The 15554-nt window shown below is 41.7% G+C and overlaps 1 protein-coding gene across 2 annotated transcripts in view; it reads right to left on the bottom strand.

Moving 5' to 3' along the window:
- Positions 1-1217: 1217 nt before the first annotated feature.
- Positions 1218-15554, bottom strand: part of PCCB (propionyl-CoA carboxylase subunit beta) — a 95927-nt gene continuing 81590 nt past the window's right edge. For both annotated transcript variants that reach the window (XM_086355164.1, XM_086355192.1), the window contains exons 11-15: positions 4372-4479; positions 4033-4133; positions 3539-3637; positions 2516-2615; positions 1218-1529 (exon numbers count right to left, since the gene is read on the bottom strand). In XM_086355164.1, the coding sequence (XP_086211290.1) occupies positions 1408-1529; positions 2516-2615; positions 3539-3637; positions 4033-4133; positions 4372-4479 (530 nt within the window). In that variant the 3' untranslated portion in view covers positions 1218-1407. The remainder of the gene's footprint in view (positions 1530-2515; positions 2616-3538; positions 3638-4032; positions 4134-4371; positions 4480-15554) is intronic.

The raw sequence follows: 15554 nt of genomic DNA, 5'->3' as shown, positions 1-15554 counted from the left end.
AATTCCATGGACAAAAGAGCCTAGCAATACAGTCCATGGGGTCGCAAAGAGTCAGACACAACTGAACATAGTAAGAAAAATAAACTATTTCAGGAAAACTGTTTAAAAATGAAAACATAATCTACATGTCTAAATTGATACTAAAAATTTTTTGAAGAGGAGAAAACTCCATCCTTCCTTCCTTATGGATAAAATGATAGAATCAGAAATACAGTATTTTATAACCAACACAGAACAGCTGATTGAGGCAAGAATCGTACTACAAGTACTAGACAAAAGTGTGCTGACAAAAGTGGGCTTACAAAATGCCCCCAGATTCGTTACTAATTACAAAGAGAAAATTACAAAGGCTGTCATCTTTGTAGCTGTCACCTTATCCAAGTGATCAGATTCAATTTCATCAATAATGGGAAAAAACTAACGTGCTTCCTAATGTAATATAAGAAAAGAACACTCGTGTATTATTCTTACCTGAATCTAAAGGTCTGTAAACAATGAGACAGACCCAAACTGAGCGACTGTCTACAAAATACTTTACAAACATGCTTCAAAAATGTCAATCTCATTAAAGACCATGTAAGACAATGAGCCTTGTTTCACAGGAAATAAACACTGAAATCTGGAGAGACAAAGGTTTATGATTCTGTAACTTACTCTCAAATAGGTCAATAAAAATAGTAATTATACATATATGTAGGAGATGAAGCAAATGTAGAAAGTGTTAAGAACTGGAGAATCTAGGTAAAGAGTATACAGCTCTTGCCATATTTCCACAGGTTTGAAATTTTCCAAAAAAGTTTTTTAAAATCTGAGAACACATTTCTGGAAAGAAGTTAATATAAGGTAAGCAATTACTATACAGCATATGCTTCCTAAGCATCTATTCTGATAGACACACATATGTATACAACACAATTATAAATACCTTTAATCCTCAACATTTCCTGAAGGAAACAGAAGGACAGTATACATCATTTAAATATTATATCATTTATAATATCATATATCATTTATAACTGAAGCCTACGCAGATAAGTAGTTCACCCTAAAGGCTTATTATCTCACCTTCAGAGAAAAAATTAATTCTTAGGGAAAGAAAGGAAAACAATACACAGATAAGGGTCAGCTCAAAGTGATCACACTATAGTGTTTTCTTTCTAGTTTTCTTCATTTTTCAGATTTCTACCACAAAGAAAAATAAATTTAAGCTCAAAATATATCAGTTAAGATTTTTAATAAAATAAGTTTACAGTAAGGCACAAATGAAATCTTTCTAGGATTTAATAAGCTTAGCCATTTCAAGTGATTAATTGTATTTAGATTCCCAGGTTTCATGATTGCAAAGGCAGGGGCGTATACAAATGGCCAGGCAGTAATTAGCTCCTGGTTTATCTTTGCCTGATTCATTTACAATGGAATATTCGCATGTTTCCTCCAAGGGCGCTGTACCTTCTTGCTGGCCAGGACATCCAGGTCACAGCAGATTCGGGCACGTGTGGAAGAAGGCTGGATGATGTCGTCCACAAACCCTGGGGAAGCACAGGAAAGGAAGCGGATCACCTGCTGCCCACCAACCCCTTACGTGGTGCTCGATGTGGGCACCACCTTCTGGGGCCAACAGTGTGCACAGGGCCCAGGCCGACACAAGAGCGGCTCGGTCCTGCGAACCTCCCCATGACCCCAGGAGCCCCCTGTTCCTCTGGCGGGTCCCAAACTGGCCCAGAAACATTCAGCAAGAAAAGGAAAATGTGACCCCTCTTCCATCCTGTCAAGATGGAAGTGCACTTTTATTTTTTAAAACTCACTACAATCATTCGTCCCATCCTGTGCATAAGTCCGTCTTGCCACTTTACTTTGCCACTCTTCCCATCAGGAAGTGGACTGTACTTCTTCACCTGGCCTTGTAAATTGCCTTGGCCAGTAGAATGTAGCAAGAGTAACACTGCAACTTCCACACCCAGGCCTCAAGGCACCTTCTCTCCCCTCTCACCCTCTTGCTGCCCTCAGGACACCCTGCAGAGCAGCGTGGACTCACCTCCCAAAGAATAAGCAACCCTGTGAAGGAGAGTCCAGCTGACAGCCAGCACCAGCCATGTAAGTAGGGCCACCACGGACTATCCAGCCCCAGCCAGGCAGCTAGATGACATACTTCCATGACTGATGCCAGCAGAACCACTACCCAGCTCAGCCCAGACCAAATGCTGACACTCAGAACTATGAGGGGAAGGTGCAGGGAGGTTATTTTAGACCACTTTGTTTTGAGTAGATTTTTCACAGTACTGGGTAACTGGAACACCACAAACAGAGATTTAGCCACTTCAGCAATGTTTTCTTGACCTGTTAAAAAGTGGCCCATACAGGCCCCTCTGCCCTTAAGTGATGACGGCTCATGGTCCAGCCAGCCCTCACTAGTCTCCAGACTCAACAGGAAGGGCAAAGGTAGGCCTTCTGGAGCAAAATAAGCAGCAAGCAATCCAACAACTGAGCCAAGCCGCTCTCCCCACCGCAGGCCCACCTCTCACGGCTGCAGGAAAAGGGTTGGCAAACTTCTCGATGTACTCTGCCTGAGCAGCCTCCACGTTCTCGTGCCCTTTGAAGATGATCTCCACAGCACCCTGTCACGAGAGGAGTTGGTGATCGTCCTGGAGGCCCCCGGAGACCAGGGTAGGCCCCCCTCCTCTCAACACCACTGGGAGTGATTGCAAATATCTCGGTAAACAACGTGTGCTGGAGAGCAGTGGCCACACAGGTGCCTGGAGCGGCCGCCATAACCCCACGGCTGCAACGGATGCTCAGCCACGGCTCCAATGACCGGGTGGCCCAGACCACGGCATCACCTGCCTCCCTAGATTCTGTCCTAACCTCTCCAAGTGCATTTGTCCTTCTCCGAGTCTAAGATATTTGGCCTAGTTTCCACTGTTAAGAGTCAAGGTCCCTGTATCAAGGGAAGCAGAATGCTGTTACACTTTTTCATTATCCTGAGCCCTGAGCACACAACTCAATGGCCAGAGGCAGAGAAACTATAATGCAAATGTAGAAAAATGAGGACTGAGAGAGAAGCCTTCCTGTCAGAACCCCTAAAAGTCAGCTTGGGGAGGTTGGGGCCTGGGAGATACCTGGTTCAACCCCGACAGCTATTTCAAAGCAGGAAAGGAGTGGTGGGTAGACTAAGCAACAGAAGGCACCCTGCCCAGAGTCAGCAGAGTCAGGACTACAGCTCAGCCTCCGGGGGCTGCAGGAGTGGCTCCGGGCCCTCTTGGGAGCTGGGGATGGGGTTGGGGAAACATCCAGTCCTCCAACAACTAGTTCAACTGACTCAGCCCTTTCCCTTCTACTGAACCCCTGAATCCACTCAAGGTGCCTACTACCTGGGTCTGTGCCTGAAGTGAGAGTGCAGGAGGGGGATTGCCAAGGTCCAGACCCCAACTCCCCAGAGGCCTGGCGACCCCAGGGGCCCAGGCCTTTCCCAACACTTCCCAGCTGTGCGGGGAGAGTGGAGTCCCTGGAGCCAGGAGAAGGGAAAGCTGGAGGGTCTTACCTTTGCTCCCATGACTGCAATCTCTGCCGTGGGCCAGGCGTAGTTGGTGTCACCACAGAGGTGCTTGGAGCTCATGACATCATAGGCACCACCGTAGGCCTACAACAGTCCCAAATGCTGAATGTTAGCGCCTGAGTCAACCAGATCACGTCCCTATAAGACCCCAGGAAGCCAAGTGAAATGAGGATAAAAAGCAAGACTGGCCCTCCTGGGCTCCTGAAGGCCCAGGGCTGGGAGGCCCGGGAATACCAGGGCGCAGCCACAGGCCTTTCACAGTTCACAGTCATGGTCTGCCGGCCTTTTCCCACTCCCAGATGAGCAGGGACTTCTCTGCTGGGCGTGTCTGCAGGACCATCCATGCCGAGCCATCCTCAAGAACTTGTTAAGGGGAGTGAGGCGTAGACTCCTTCCAGCACTGCTGACCCTCTTGGCCAGACCCCCAACCCCCAGGCCCCGCCGCTGAGGGTGAGCAGGCTCCAGCCTGAGCTCCTCACCTTCCTGGTGATGACCGTCACTTTGGGCACAGTGGCCTCTGCAAACGCGTACAGCAGCTTGGCGCCGTGGCGGATGATGCCCCCATACTCCTGCGCGGTGCCTATGTCACGGGCAAGTTACTGGATCCCCACAGAGTCTCCCCAGGGCCCACCCCCACTCTCAGCTGTGAGGGCTTCCCCTTCCCCACAGGGCCACCCCCAGCCAGCCCTACCCTCCAGACACCCAGAGGATGGCAACGTCACAAATCCCGAGGGAACTGTACAAGAGGACCTCCAAATAAAGCGGGCGTCTCACTGGGCAAAACCACCTCTCCTGGCCCACCTCCATCAGTGACTCACCAGGCAGGAAGCCGGGGACATCCACAAAAGTGATGAGGGGAATGTTGAACGAGTCACAGAATCGGACGAAACGAGCCCCTTTCACAGAAGAATTAATGTCCAAGCAGCCTAGAAAGAGAGAGACCAGTCCAAGCCCCACCCAAACTGGGCAACCATTCAGAGCTGGTTTCCACAGGGGTACCAAAGTTTCATCATCAGAGAAACTAAAGGAGAGCTTCATACTCCAGGAAAAACAGGGGAGACAGGAGAATCCCCCTGGCACTGGCCAGAGGACCCAGCGGTGGCTCAGCCCCGGGGGCTGGCACCACACCCCAGCACAGACATCCTGTCTTTGTCTGGTGAACTGAAGGGCAGCTGTCACCTGAGGCACAGCCCACCTCACCCCTGGAGCCTCAGTGGGAGGCCTCATCCCAGGGCTGGTCTTCTAGAGTCTGTGTAGTTGGAATTGGATTCTGCCTCCATCAACCACAGCCATGTGTTTGGGGAAATTACTTCCTGAGCCTGAGACTCCCCACCTGAAAAGGAGAGATGTTACTACCCCTATTATGGAGGTGGTGGGTTAGTCGTAAGTTGTGTCCAACTCTTGCGACCTCATGGACTATAGCTAGCCAGGCTCTGTTCATGGAATTCTCCAGGCAAGAGCCCTGGAGCGGGTTGCCATTTGCTTCTCCAGGGATCGAACCGGGGTCTCCCGCATTGCAGGCAGATTCTTTACCAACTGAGCCAGCAGGGAAGCCCTACCATAGTTTAAAGATTAAAGGAGATGGTTATCGGTAAAATGGCACAGAATAGAATAAGAGCTCAATTCCTAGTAAATCCTCTCACCCAGAACAGTCTGCAGAGTGCTCTATGAGGTCAGCATTATCCTGATACCAAAACTTCTTGTTTTGGGACAAGAAAATGCAGAGCAAAATCCCTCATGAACACAGATGCAGCGAGTCCTGAGATAGTATAAAAACACTGGCAAGTGCAGTTTAACCCAAGAATCCAGAGTTGATCTAATGTGTGAAAAGCAGTGAACTTACTAAAGGAAAAAAACAATATGGTCATCACAACAGACATAAACATCTGAGAAAATCCAATATTCATAATTAAAAACTAGCACTAAACTATGAGTGCAATGGAACGTCTACTATCTGATAAAGAATGTCCGTAAAAAACTTAAGTACTCCTGGATCAGAAGAATATATAAATCCCCAAACTGAACTATGCCAGTGCTGTCCAAGAGAACCTCCTATGATGATGAAAATGTTCTCTGGCTCTGTTATTTGTTGACATAGTAACCACTAGACACATGTGGCTACTGAACACCTGAGATACGACTAGGGAAAGTGAGAGACTAAGCTCCTAATCGTATTGAATCTTAATTACTTATACTATTTTATTATTTCAGATTTAAAGCTTAATAGCTAGGCTAGCATAGCTGGACAAATTTGCATTTTCAAGCAATTCCTATCAAAATCATAGGAAATGCCTTTGTAGAAACTGATAAGCAGATTCTAAAATTCATATGGTAATACAAAGAAGATAGACTAGTCAATGGTATTTTTTTAAAATAGCAGTATCAGAAGACTTCTTCTAGCTGACCTGAAAACTCACAAAAGCAGGGTTTCTCCACCTTGGCACTACCAACATTTCAGACGGAATAATTCTTTGCTATGGGGGTTTGACTTCTGCATGTAGAATGTTTAGTCACCATCTCTGGGTTAGACACACTAGACGTCAGGAGCCCCCCTCCACCCCTCACTCCCACTGGGACAATCAAAATTGTTTCCAATATAGCCACATGTTCCCAGTACATTGAAACTGTTCCTAGTTGAGAACCACCAAGAACTATAAAGCTTCAGAAATCAAGACAAGATGGCAGAGGCATAAAGGTGGGCAAAACCAGCAACAAAACAGGACAGATGGAGAAGAAATAGACCCAGAGGACTGATTTCAAACCACACACCAAAACAATGTGGAAAGCAAGTCTTCTTAACAAACGGTAATACTGTTTCACTCCATACTCTACACACGAAAATCAACCAAAATGGATCAGAGAGCTTAACATAACCCACGACCACAAAGCTCCGAGAAGGTGACTTGGACTGTCTTCGAAACCTTGCAGTAGGCAAAGATTTCCCGGACAGGACACAAAAAGCTCTAATCAGAAGTCAAACACTGATAAAAAGGATTTTACCACTTTTTAAAAATAATGTGAGTCAAAAGACTTAAATAAATAAACAAGTCATAGACCATGAAAAAAATATTTAAAATACACAAATCTGACAAAGGGTTCACATCAGAATATGTAAAGAACCTTAAAAATTAGCAATAAAAAGACAACTCAAAAAATAACAACAATAGGCAAAGCTTCCCTCTTGCTAAATGCGTTTTCTGAGATGACAGAATGTTCTGTATCTTATTTTGGATGCATTACAGGTTCAGAGTTTCCCCCTGGGTGGGGAGGATCCCTGGAGGAGGGCATGGCAACCCACTCTAGTTTTCTTGCCTGCAGAATCCCATGGAGCCTACGGTCCATAGGGTCACAAAGATATGACTGAAGTGATTTAGTACACATCAATTGTCAACCTGCCAAAACCCACCCAAATGAGCATGTAAAAGCTGTGCATTTTATGGTCTGTAAATTATAACTCAGTGAAAAAAAAATGTTTTAAATCTCCCCTCTTCCCTCTCTATCCAAATCTATGTTAATAAAGAATGTGAATGATGAGTCCTGGGATGAAGACAACTCTAAGAAACCACAAGATGGAAAAGAGGTCAGAATAAAAATCAAAAAGAAGAAAAATATGAGCAATGACAACCAAAACAAGATAAAATCACTGGGGAATTGAAAATAGTCAGAAATGGAAAACCTGTGACCCTGAGCCAAGAGTGGGCCCTAGGTCCAAGAGCTTGGCTTCCTCACCATAGTCCAAGCCTGTCAGAGCATCTGGCACCCAGGGAGTCCAATGAGCCCTGGCGAATTCTACAAGGAAGAAACAAGAACCGGTGCCAAGGGGGAGGAGAGAAAGGGGAGAGGAGTGCAAGCTTGGGATTAGCAGATGCAAACCAGTATACAAAAAATGGATAAACAAGAAGGTCCTACTATATAGCATGGGGAACTATATTCAATACTCCATGGTTTATCATGAATATGAAAAAGTATATATACATTAATATATGTATAACTGAATCACTTTTTTTGTACAGCGGAAGTTAACACAACATTGTAAATCAACTACATCAATAAAAAAGGAACATAAATGAAAGCCATGACAGAGGCCTCCTCTGTGAGCCTCTGACACTTTAGGACTCACCATAAATATCACAAAGAAAATTACAAAGTCAGAAGGAGGGAAGCTGAAGAACCACAATGGAACCAAGTATTCAGACCCCAATCAGGGCTCAGGAAGGCCCTGGGATAGAAGTCTAGGTATTTGAAGATAAAGTTTCCAGAATAAGCCAAGCAGTTTCTTCAAAAGTGAGCCTGTGAGAGTGTGCCTGTACCGGAGGGTACCAGAACCTGCAGACATGCTCTCGGGACAAGAAATCTCTTTGTGCAGACACAGGAAATCATGTGAAGCCCACGCCAGGGACAGACACAGTGAGGAGGAGGAACTCGAGAATATGTGAACAGATGAGAACTTACCACAGAAACAAAATGCACATTCAGCATGTGTAAACACAATTTCTAAACACAAAACGGTGGGACAGACAGCACCTAGCTCCTATCCTCAAAGAGAAGCAGCAAAAAACAAGCAGAAACAGTCAGAACTAACTTTGTCAAAATTCTGAAACAGGCAAGTTAACTAAGCAAAAGCTGAAATGGGAAAAAAGGCAATTTAGAAACTGCAGAAAAGCTTTGTGGCATTTTGAATTACACTTGCCCCACATTCTCCCTGGTTCTAGAGGAAGGAAAGACGACCTCAGACACAAACCACCATGTAAGTCTGTTCTACCTTGTGTGAGGGTGCCCTGAAAGATGACGCAAGCCTTTCATCTCTGTACCTAACTCAGAACTCACCCAGACCACAAAAGGAGCAGCCAACGCTCACTGTGAGGAAAAAGAACCGCCGACAGTCATCTGGGGCAAGAGATTACAGTTGATATCATCTAAGGCCAGGGAGGAAAAAAAACAGGCAGAGTGGGGGTTTGGCGGGGGTGGGGCAGAATTTGGACATTCAAGAGCAACTGTATATACAAGGAACTTCAGAAAGAGGCAGATATGCCTAGGGCGAGATGTATGCTTGGAAAAGATCTGAGAAGGGAAATTAGAAAGTACCTTGAATAGATCAGTGAAACAAAACAGAGAGCCCAGAAATAAACCCACAGAGCTAAGGGCAATTAATCTTCGACAAAGAAGGCAATAGTGTACAATGGGAAAAAACAGTCTTTCAGCAAGTGGTGTTAAGAAAGTTGGGTAGCAACATGTAAACCACCCTCTGAGCATACTCAAAAAGAAATTCAAAATGGCCGAAAAACTTAAATGTCAGACAAGACACTGTAAAACTCCAAGAACAGTACACTGGCAAAACATTCTGACATAAATCGTACCAATGTTTTCATAAGTCAGTCTCTCATAGCAACAGAAATAAAAGCAAAAATAAACATATGAGATCAACCAAGCATATAAGCTTTCAAACAGCAAAGAAATCCATAAACAAAATGAAAAAGAGAAACTTCCAACTGAGAGAAGATATTTGCAAATGATGCAACCAGCAAAGGCTTAATTTCCAAAATATATAAACAGCTTTTACAATTCAATAACAAAAAAGCAAATAACCAACCAAAAAATGGTCAGAAGGCCTAAACAGACATTTCTCCAAAGAAGACACACTGATGGCCAACAGACACATGAAAATATGCTCATCACTGCTAATTATTAAATAAATGTAAATCAAAACTACAATGAGGTACCACCTCACACCAGTCAGAATGACCACATTAAAAAGCCTAGAAATAATAAACACTGGAGAGAGAGCAGAAAAAAGAGAATCTTCTTACACTGTTGGTGGGAATGTAAATGAGTGCAGTTCAATGCAAAACATTATGGAGGTTCCTCAAAAAACTAAAAATAGAGGTGGAGTATGACACAGCAATCTCACTCCTAGGCATATACCCAGAGAAACTATACTTCGAAAAGACGCCTGCATCCCTATTGTTCATAACAGCACTATCTACAACAGCCAAGACACGGAAAGAACCTACATGTCCAGTGACAGAATGATGTGTGTGGTGTATACACACACACAATGAAATATTACTCAGCCATAAAAAAGAATGAAATAATTCCATGTGCAGCAACATGGATAGACTAAGGGATTTTCACATTAAGTGAAGTAAGTCAGAAACAGAAAGATAAATACCATATATCACTTATATGTGGAATACAGAATATGACACAGATGAACACATGCACGAAACAGAAACAGACAGAGGACAAACACACTTATGGTGGCCAAGGGGGAGGGTGTACGGGGAAGTCAAATTAGGAGTGCGGCTATTAGCAGGTACAATCTATTATATAGACAGTGGATAAACAACAAGGTCCTACTGTACAGCACAGGGGAAAATATTCAACACCCTGTGATAAATCAGAATGCAACTGACTATGCAGTATAGCAGAAATTAACACAAAACTGTAAATCAACTGCAGTTCAGTTCAGTCGCTCAGTCGTGTCCAACTCTTTGTGACCCCATGAACTGCAGCACGCCAGGCCTCCCTGTCCATCACCAACTCCCGGAGTTCACCCAAACTCATGTCCATTGAGTCGGTGATACCATCTAACTATATTTGAATAAAATTTTTCTAAAAAAGAAAATACCTTGAGATGAATGAAAAGGAAATCATAACATTACAAAACAAAAGACCTGAGAGGATCTTAAGCTTTAACCTTGGGCTGACCCCTAAGCTCTGTTTAAGTCTAGCCAAGTGTTGAAAGAAAGCCTCAATACAGAGCCAAATTGCAAAGATTAAGAGAGATGTTTTCTTATCTATTTTGGCACCTCAGTCAAAAATAGTAGTTGGATACTAGCTATGGAAGAGAACAAGGAATACAGCCTCTGCAAAAACAGTTAGGAAAAGTCACTAGACAAATGGACTACTACAGCATTCAACAATCAAAAAACAACAAACTCTGGAAAAGGGGGAGAATATGATTCCAGAGTTTAACACATTATAATATTCAAGTGTTCCATTTTCAACAATAAAAAAAAAAGCATACAGAGAAACAGGAAAGTAGAACCATTCAAATGAACAAAATAAATATAAACAATCATCCTTAAGGAAGCCCAGACAATAAATTTGCTAAACAAAGATTTTAAAACAACTGTTTTAAATATGCTCACGGAGGTAAAGAAAAACATGAAGAAATAAACAACAAACAAACAGAAAACAGGAAAAAAATGCATGGGCAAAATGAGAATATCGATGGAGAAACAAATTATAAAAAGGAACCAAACAAATTCTATTACTAAAAAGTACAATAACGGAAACGAAAATATCGCTACAGGGGTTCAACAGAACTGAGAAGACGGGAAGAAGGATGAGGAATCCTGAAAATACCAAAACTTAAATTATCCAATCAAAGGAACAAAAAGAAAAGAAAAACAGAAGTGATTAGAGACTAACGGACTATGAATATCATGAAGTAAACCAATATATACAGCAAGTCAGGACCATAAGAAGGATAGAGGAGAAACAGGTAGAGACATTGTTTGAAGAAATAATATCCAAAAAACTTCTCGAATTTGGCACAAGATGTGAAGAAACAAAACCAAGAAACTGTAAGCCTAAGTAGAATAAACTCACACATATCCACACTGAGACACATTATAGTCAAACTATTTAAAGAAAAAGAATCCTGCAAGTAGCAAAAGTAAGTGATTAATCACATACAAAGAATCGTCAATAAGATTACAAATTGATTTCTCAGCAGAAACCATGGAGGCCAGAAGACAATGGGATACATATCTAAAGTGCTGAGAGTTCTATTTTTTTATTTATTTTTTTATTGAAGGATACTTTACAGAATTGTGTTGTTTTCTGTCAAACCTCAACATGAATCAGCCATAGGTATACCTATGTCCCCTCCCTCTTGAACCTCCTTCCCATCTCCCTCCCCATCCCACCCCTCTAGGTTGATAACAGGTCCCTGTTTGAGTTTCCTGAAACATAACAGCAAATTCCCACTGGCTGTCTATTTTACATGTGGTAATGTAATTTTCCATGTTACTCTCTCCACACATCTCACACTCTCCTCCCCTCTCCCCATGTCCATAAGTCTACTCTCTGTGTCTGTTTCTGTACCGCTGCCCTGTAGATAAGTTCTTCAGTACCATTTTCCTAGATTCCGTATATATGCGTTAGAATATGACATTTACCTTTCTCTTTCTGACTCACTTCACTTTGTATAATAGGTTCTAGGTTCATCCACCTCATCAGAACTGACTCAAATGCTTTCCTTTTTATGGCTGAGTAATATTCCATCGTGTATATGTACTACAACTCCTTTATCCATTCATCTGTCGATGGACATCTAGGTTGCTTCCATGTTCTAGCTATTGTAAATACTGCTGCAATGAACAGTGGGATACATGTGCCTTTTTCAATTTTGGTTTCCTCAGGGTAGATGCCTAGGAGTGGGATTGCTGGGTCATATGGTGGTTTTATTCCTAGTTTCTTAAGGAATCTCCATACCGTCTTCCATAATGGCTGTATCCATTTACATTCCTACCAACAGTGCAAGAGTGTTCCCTTTTCTCCACACCGTCTCCAGCACTTATTGTTTGTAGACTTTTTGATGATGGCCATTCTGACCAGTGTGAGGCGATATCCCATTATAGTTTTGATTTGCATTTCTCTACTAAAGAGCGATGCTGAGCATCTCTTCATGTGTTTGTTAGCCATCAGTATGTCTTCTTAGGAGAAATTTCTATTTAGGTCTTTTCCCCACTTTTTGATTGGGTTGTTTGCTTTTCTGGCACTGAGTTCTATGAGCTGCATGTATATTTTGGAAATTCATCCTTTGTCATTGTTTCATTCACTATTATTTTCTCCCATTCTTAAGGCTGTCTTTTCACCAGGCTTAGTTCCCTCTGCTGTGCAAAAGCTTTTAAGTTTAATCAGGTCCCACCTGCTTACTTTTGTTTTTATTTCCATTACTCTAGGAGGTGGGTCATAGAGGATATTGCTTTGATTTATGTCATCATGTGTTCTGCCTATGTTTTCCTCTAAGAGTTTTATAATTTCTGGTCTTACCTTTAGGTCTTTAATCCATTTTGAGTTTTTCTTTGTGTATGGTGTTAGGAAGTGTTCTAATTTCATTCTTTTACACATAGCTGTCCAGTTTTCCCAGCACCATTTATTGAAGAGGCTGTCTTTTCTCCATTGTATATTCTTGCCTTCTTTGTCAAAAATAAGGTACCCATAGGTGCATGGGTTTATTTCTGGGCTTTCTATCTTGTTCCATTGGTCTATATTTCTGTATTTGTGCTAGTAGCATACTGTCTTGATGACTGTAGCTTTCTAGTATAATCTGAAGTCAGGAAGGTTGATTCCTCCAGCTTCATTCTTCTTTCTCAAGACTGCCTTGGCTATTCAGGGGCTTTTGTGTTTCCATATGAATTGTGAAATTTTTTGTTCTAGTTCTGTGAAAAATGCCATTGGTGATTTGATAGGGATTACATTGAATCTGTAGATTGCCTTTGGTAGTATAGCCAGTTTCACAATATTGATTCTTCCTACCCAGGAACATGGAATATCTCCCCATCTGTTTATGTCGTCTTTGATTGCTTCCTTCAGTGTCTTTCAATTTTCTGTGGACAGTTCTTTTGTCTCCTTAGGTAAGTTTATTCCTAGATATTTAATTCTTTTTGTTAAGGATTGATTCCTTAATTTCTCGTTCTGATTTCTCATTGTTAGTATATAGAAATGAAAATGATTTCTGTGTATTGATTTTGTATCCTGCATTTGCTAAATTCACTGATTAGCTCTAGTAACTTTCTGATACTATCTTTAGGGTTTTCTATGTACAGTATCATGTCATCTGCATACCATGAGCACGTTATTTCTTCTTTTCCCATCTGGATTCCTTTTACTTCTTTTTTTTCTCTGATTGCTGTGGCCAAGACTTCCAGAACTATGTTGAATAACAGTAGTGAAAGTGGACACCCTTGTCTTATTCTATTCTTAAGGGGACTGCTTTCAGTTGTTCACCATTGAGAATAATGTTTGCTGCAGGTTTCTCATATTTGGCCTCTACTATGTTGAGGTAAGTTCCTTCTATGCCCATTTTTTGAAGAGTTTTAATCATAAATGGGTGCTGAATTTTGTCAAAGACTTTTCTCCATCTATTGAGATTATCATATGGTTTTTATCTCTCAATTTGTTAATATGGCATATCAATTTGATCGATTGGCATATATTGAAGAATCTTTACATTCCTGGAATAAACCCAACTTGATCATGGTCTATGAGCTTTTCAATGTGTTGCTGAATTCTGTTTGCTAAAATTCTGTTGAGGATTTCTGCATCTATGTTCTTCAGTGATATTGGCCTGTAGCTTTCTTTTTTGGCTTGTCTTTGTTTTTGGTATCATGGTAATGATGGCCTCATAGAGTGAGTTTGGAAGTGTTCCTTCCTCTGCGATTTTTTGAAAGATTTTGGAAGGATAGGCATTAGCTCTTATCTAAATGTTCTATAGAATTCTCCTGTGAAGGAAGCCATCTGGTCCTGGGCTTTTGTTTTAGGGGAGATTTTTGGTCACAGCTTCAATTTCAGTGCTTGTAACTGGGTTGTTCATAATTTCTATTTCTTCCTGGTTCAGTCTCAGAGGACTGAACTTTTCTAAGAATCTGTCCATTTCTTCCAGATTATCCATTTTATTCCCATATAGTTGTTCATAATAGTCTCTTATAATCCTTTGTATTTCTGCACTGTCTGTTGGAACCTCTCCTTTTTCTAATTCTGTTGATTTGATTCTTCTCTCTTTTTTTCTTCATGAATCTGGCTAAAGGTTTGTCACTTTTATTTATCTTAAAGAATGAGCTTTTAGTTTTATTAATCTTTACTATTGTTTCTTTTTCATTTATTTCTGCTAGGATCTTTATGATTTCTTTCCTTCTACTAATTTTGAGGATTTTTTTGTTCTTCTTTTTCCAGTTGTTTTAGGTGTAAAGTTCGGTTGTCTATTCAATGTTTTTCTTGTTTCTTGAGGTAGGATTGTATTGCTATAAACTTCTCTCTTAGAACTGCTTTTGGTACATCCCATAGGTTTTGAGTTGTCGTGTTTTCATTGTTATTTGTTTCTAGAAACTTTTTGATTTCCCTTTTGATTTCTTCAGTAACCTGTTGATTATTTACAAACGTGTTGCTTAATCTCTCCAGGTGCTTGTATTTCTTACAGTTTTTCTCTTGTAATTGATATCTAGTCTCATAGCATTATGGTCGGAGAAGATGCTTGATACCATTTCAATTTTCTTAAATTTACTGAGGTTTGATTTGTGATTCAAGATGTGGTCCATCCTGGAGAATGTTCCATGTGCATTTGAGAAGAAGGTGTATTCTTCTGCATTTGGATGGAATGTCCTGCAGATATCCATCTCATCTAATGTATCATTTAAGACTTGTATTTCCTTATTAATTTTCTGTTTTGATGATCTGTCCATTGGTGTGAGTAGGGTGTTAAAGTCTCCTACTATTATTGTGTTACTGTCCATTTCTCCTTTTATGTCTGTTAGTGTTTGTCTTATGTATTGAGGTGCTCCTGTGTTGGGTGCATAAATATTTATAATTGTTATGTCTTCCTCTTGGATTGATCCCTTGATCATAATGTAGTTCATAATGTAGTGTCCTTTCTTATCTCTTGTAATATTCTTTACTTTAAGGTCTATTTGTCGGATATGAGGACTGCTACTTCAGCAGGAGATCCAACCAGTCCATTCTAAAGGAGATCAATCCTGGGTGTTCATTGGAAGGAATGATACTAAAGCTGAAACTCCAGTACTTTGGCCACCTCATGTGAAGAGTTGACCCATTGGAAAAGACTCTGATGCTGGGAGGGATTGGGGGCAGGAGGAGAAGGGGACAACAGAAGATGAGATGGCTCGATGGCATCACCGACTCAATGGACGTGAGTCTGAGTGAACTCCGGGAGTTGGTGATGGATAGGAGACCTGGCATGCTGCGATTCATGGGG

The sequence above is a fragment of the Bos grunniens genome, chromosome 1 (genome assembly GCF_055505025.1).
Source record: "Bos grunniens cultivar Pamir isolate PY7600 chromosome 1, Bosgru_T2T1.0, whole genome shotgun sequence".
Taxonomy (NCBI): domain Eukaryota; kingdom Metazoa; phylum Chordata; class Mammalia; order Artiodactyla; family Bovidae; genus Bos; species Bos grunniens.
The sequence above is the reverse complement of the archived record's forward strand: the minus strand, read 5'-3'. Positions and strand labels throughout refer to the sequence as shown.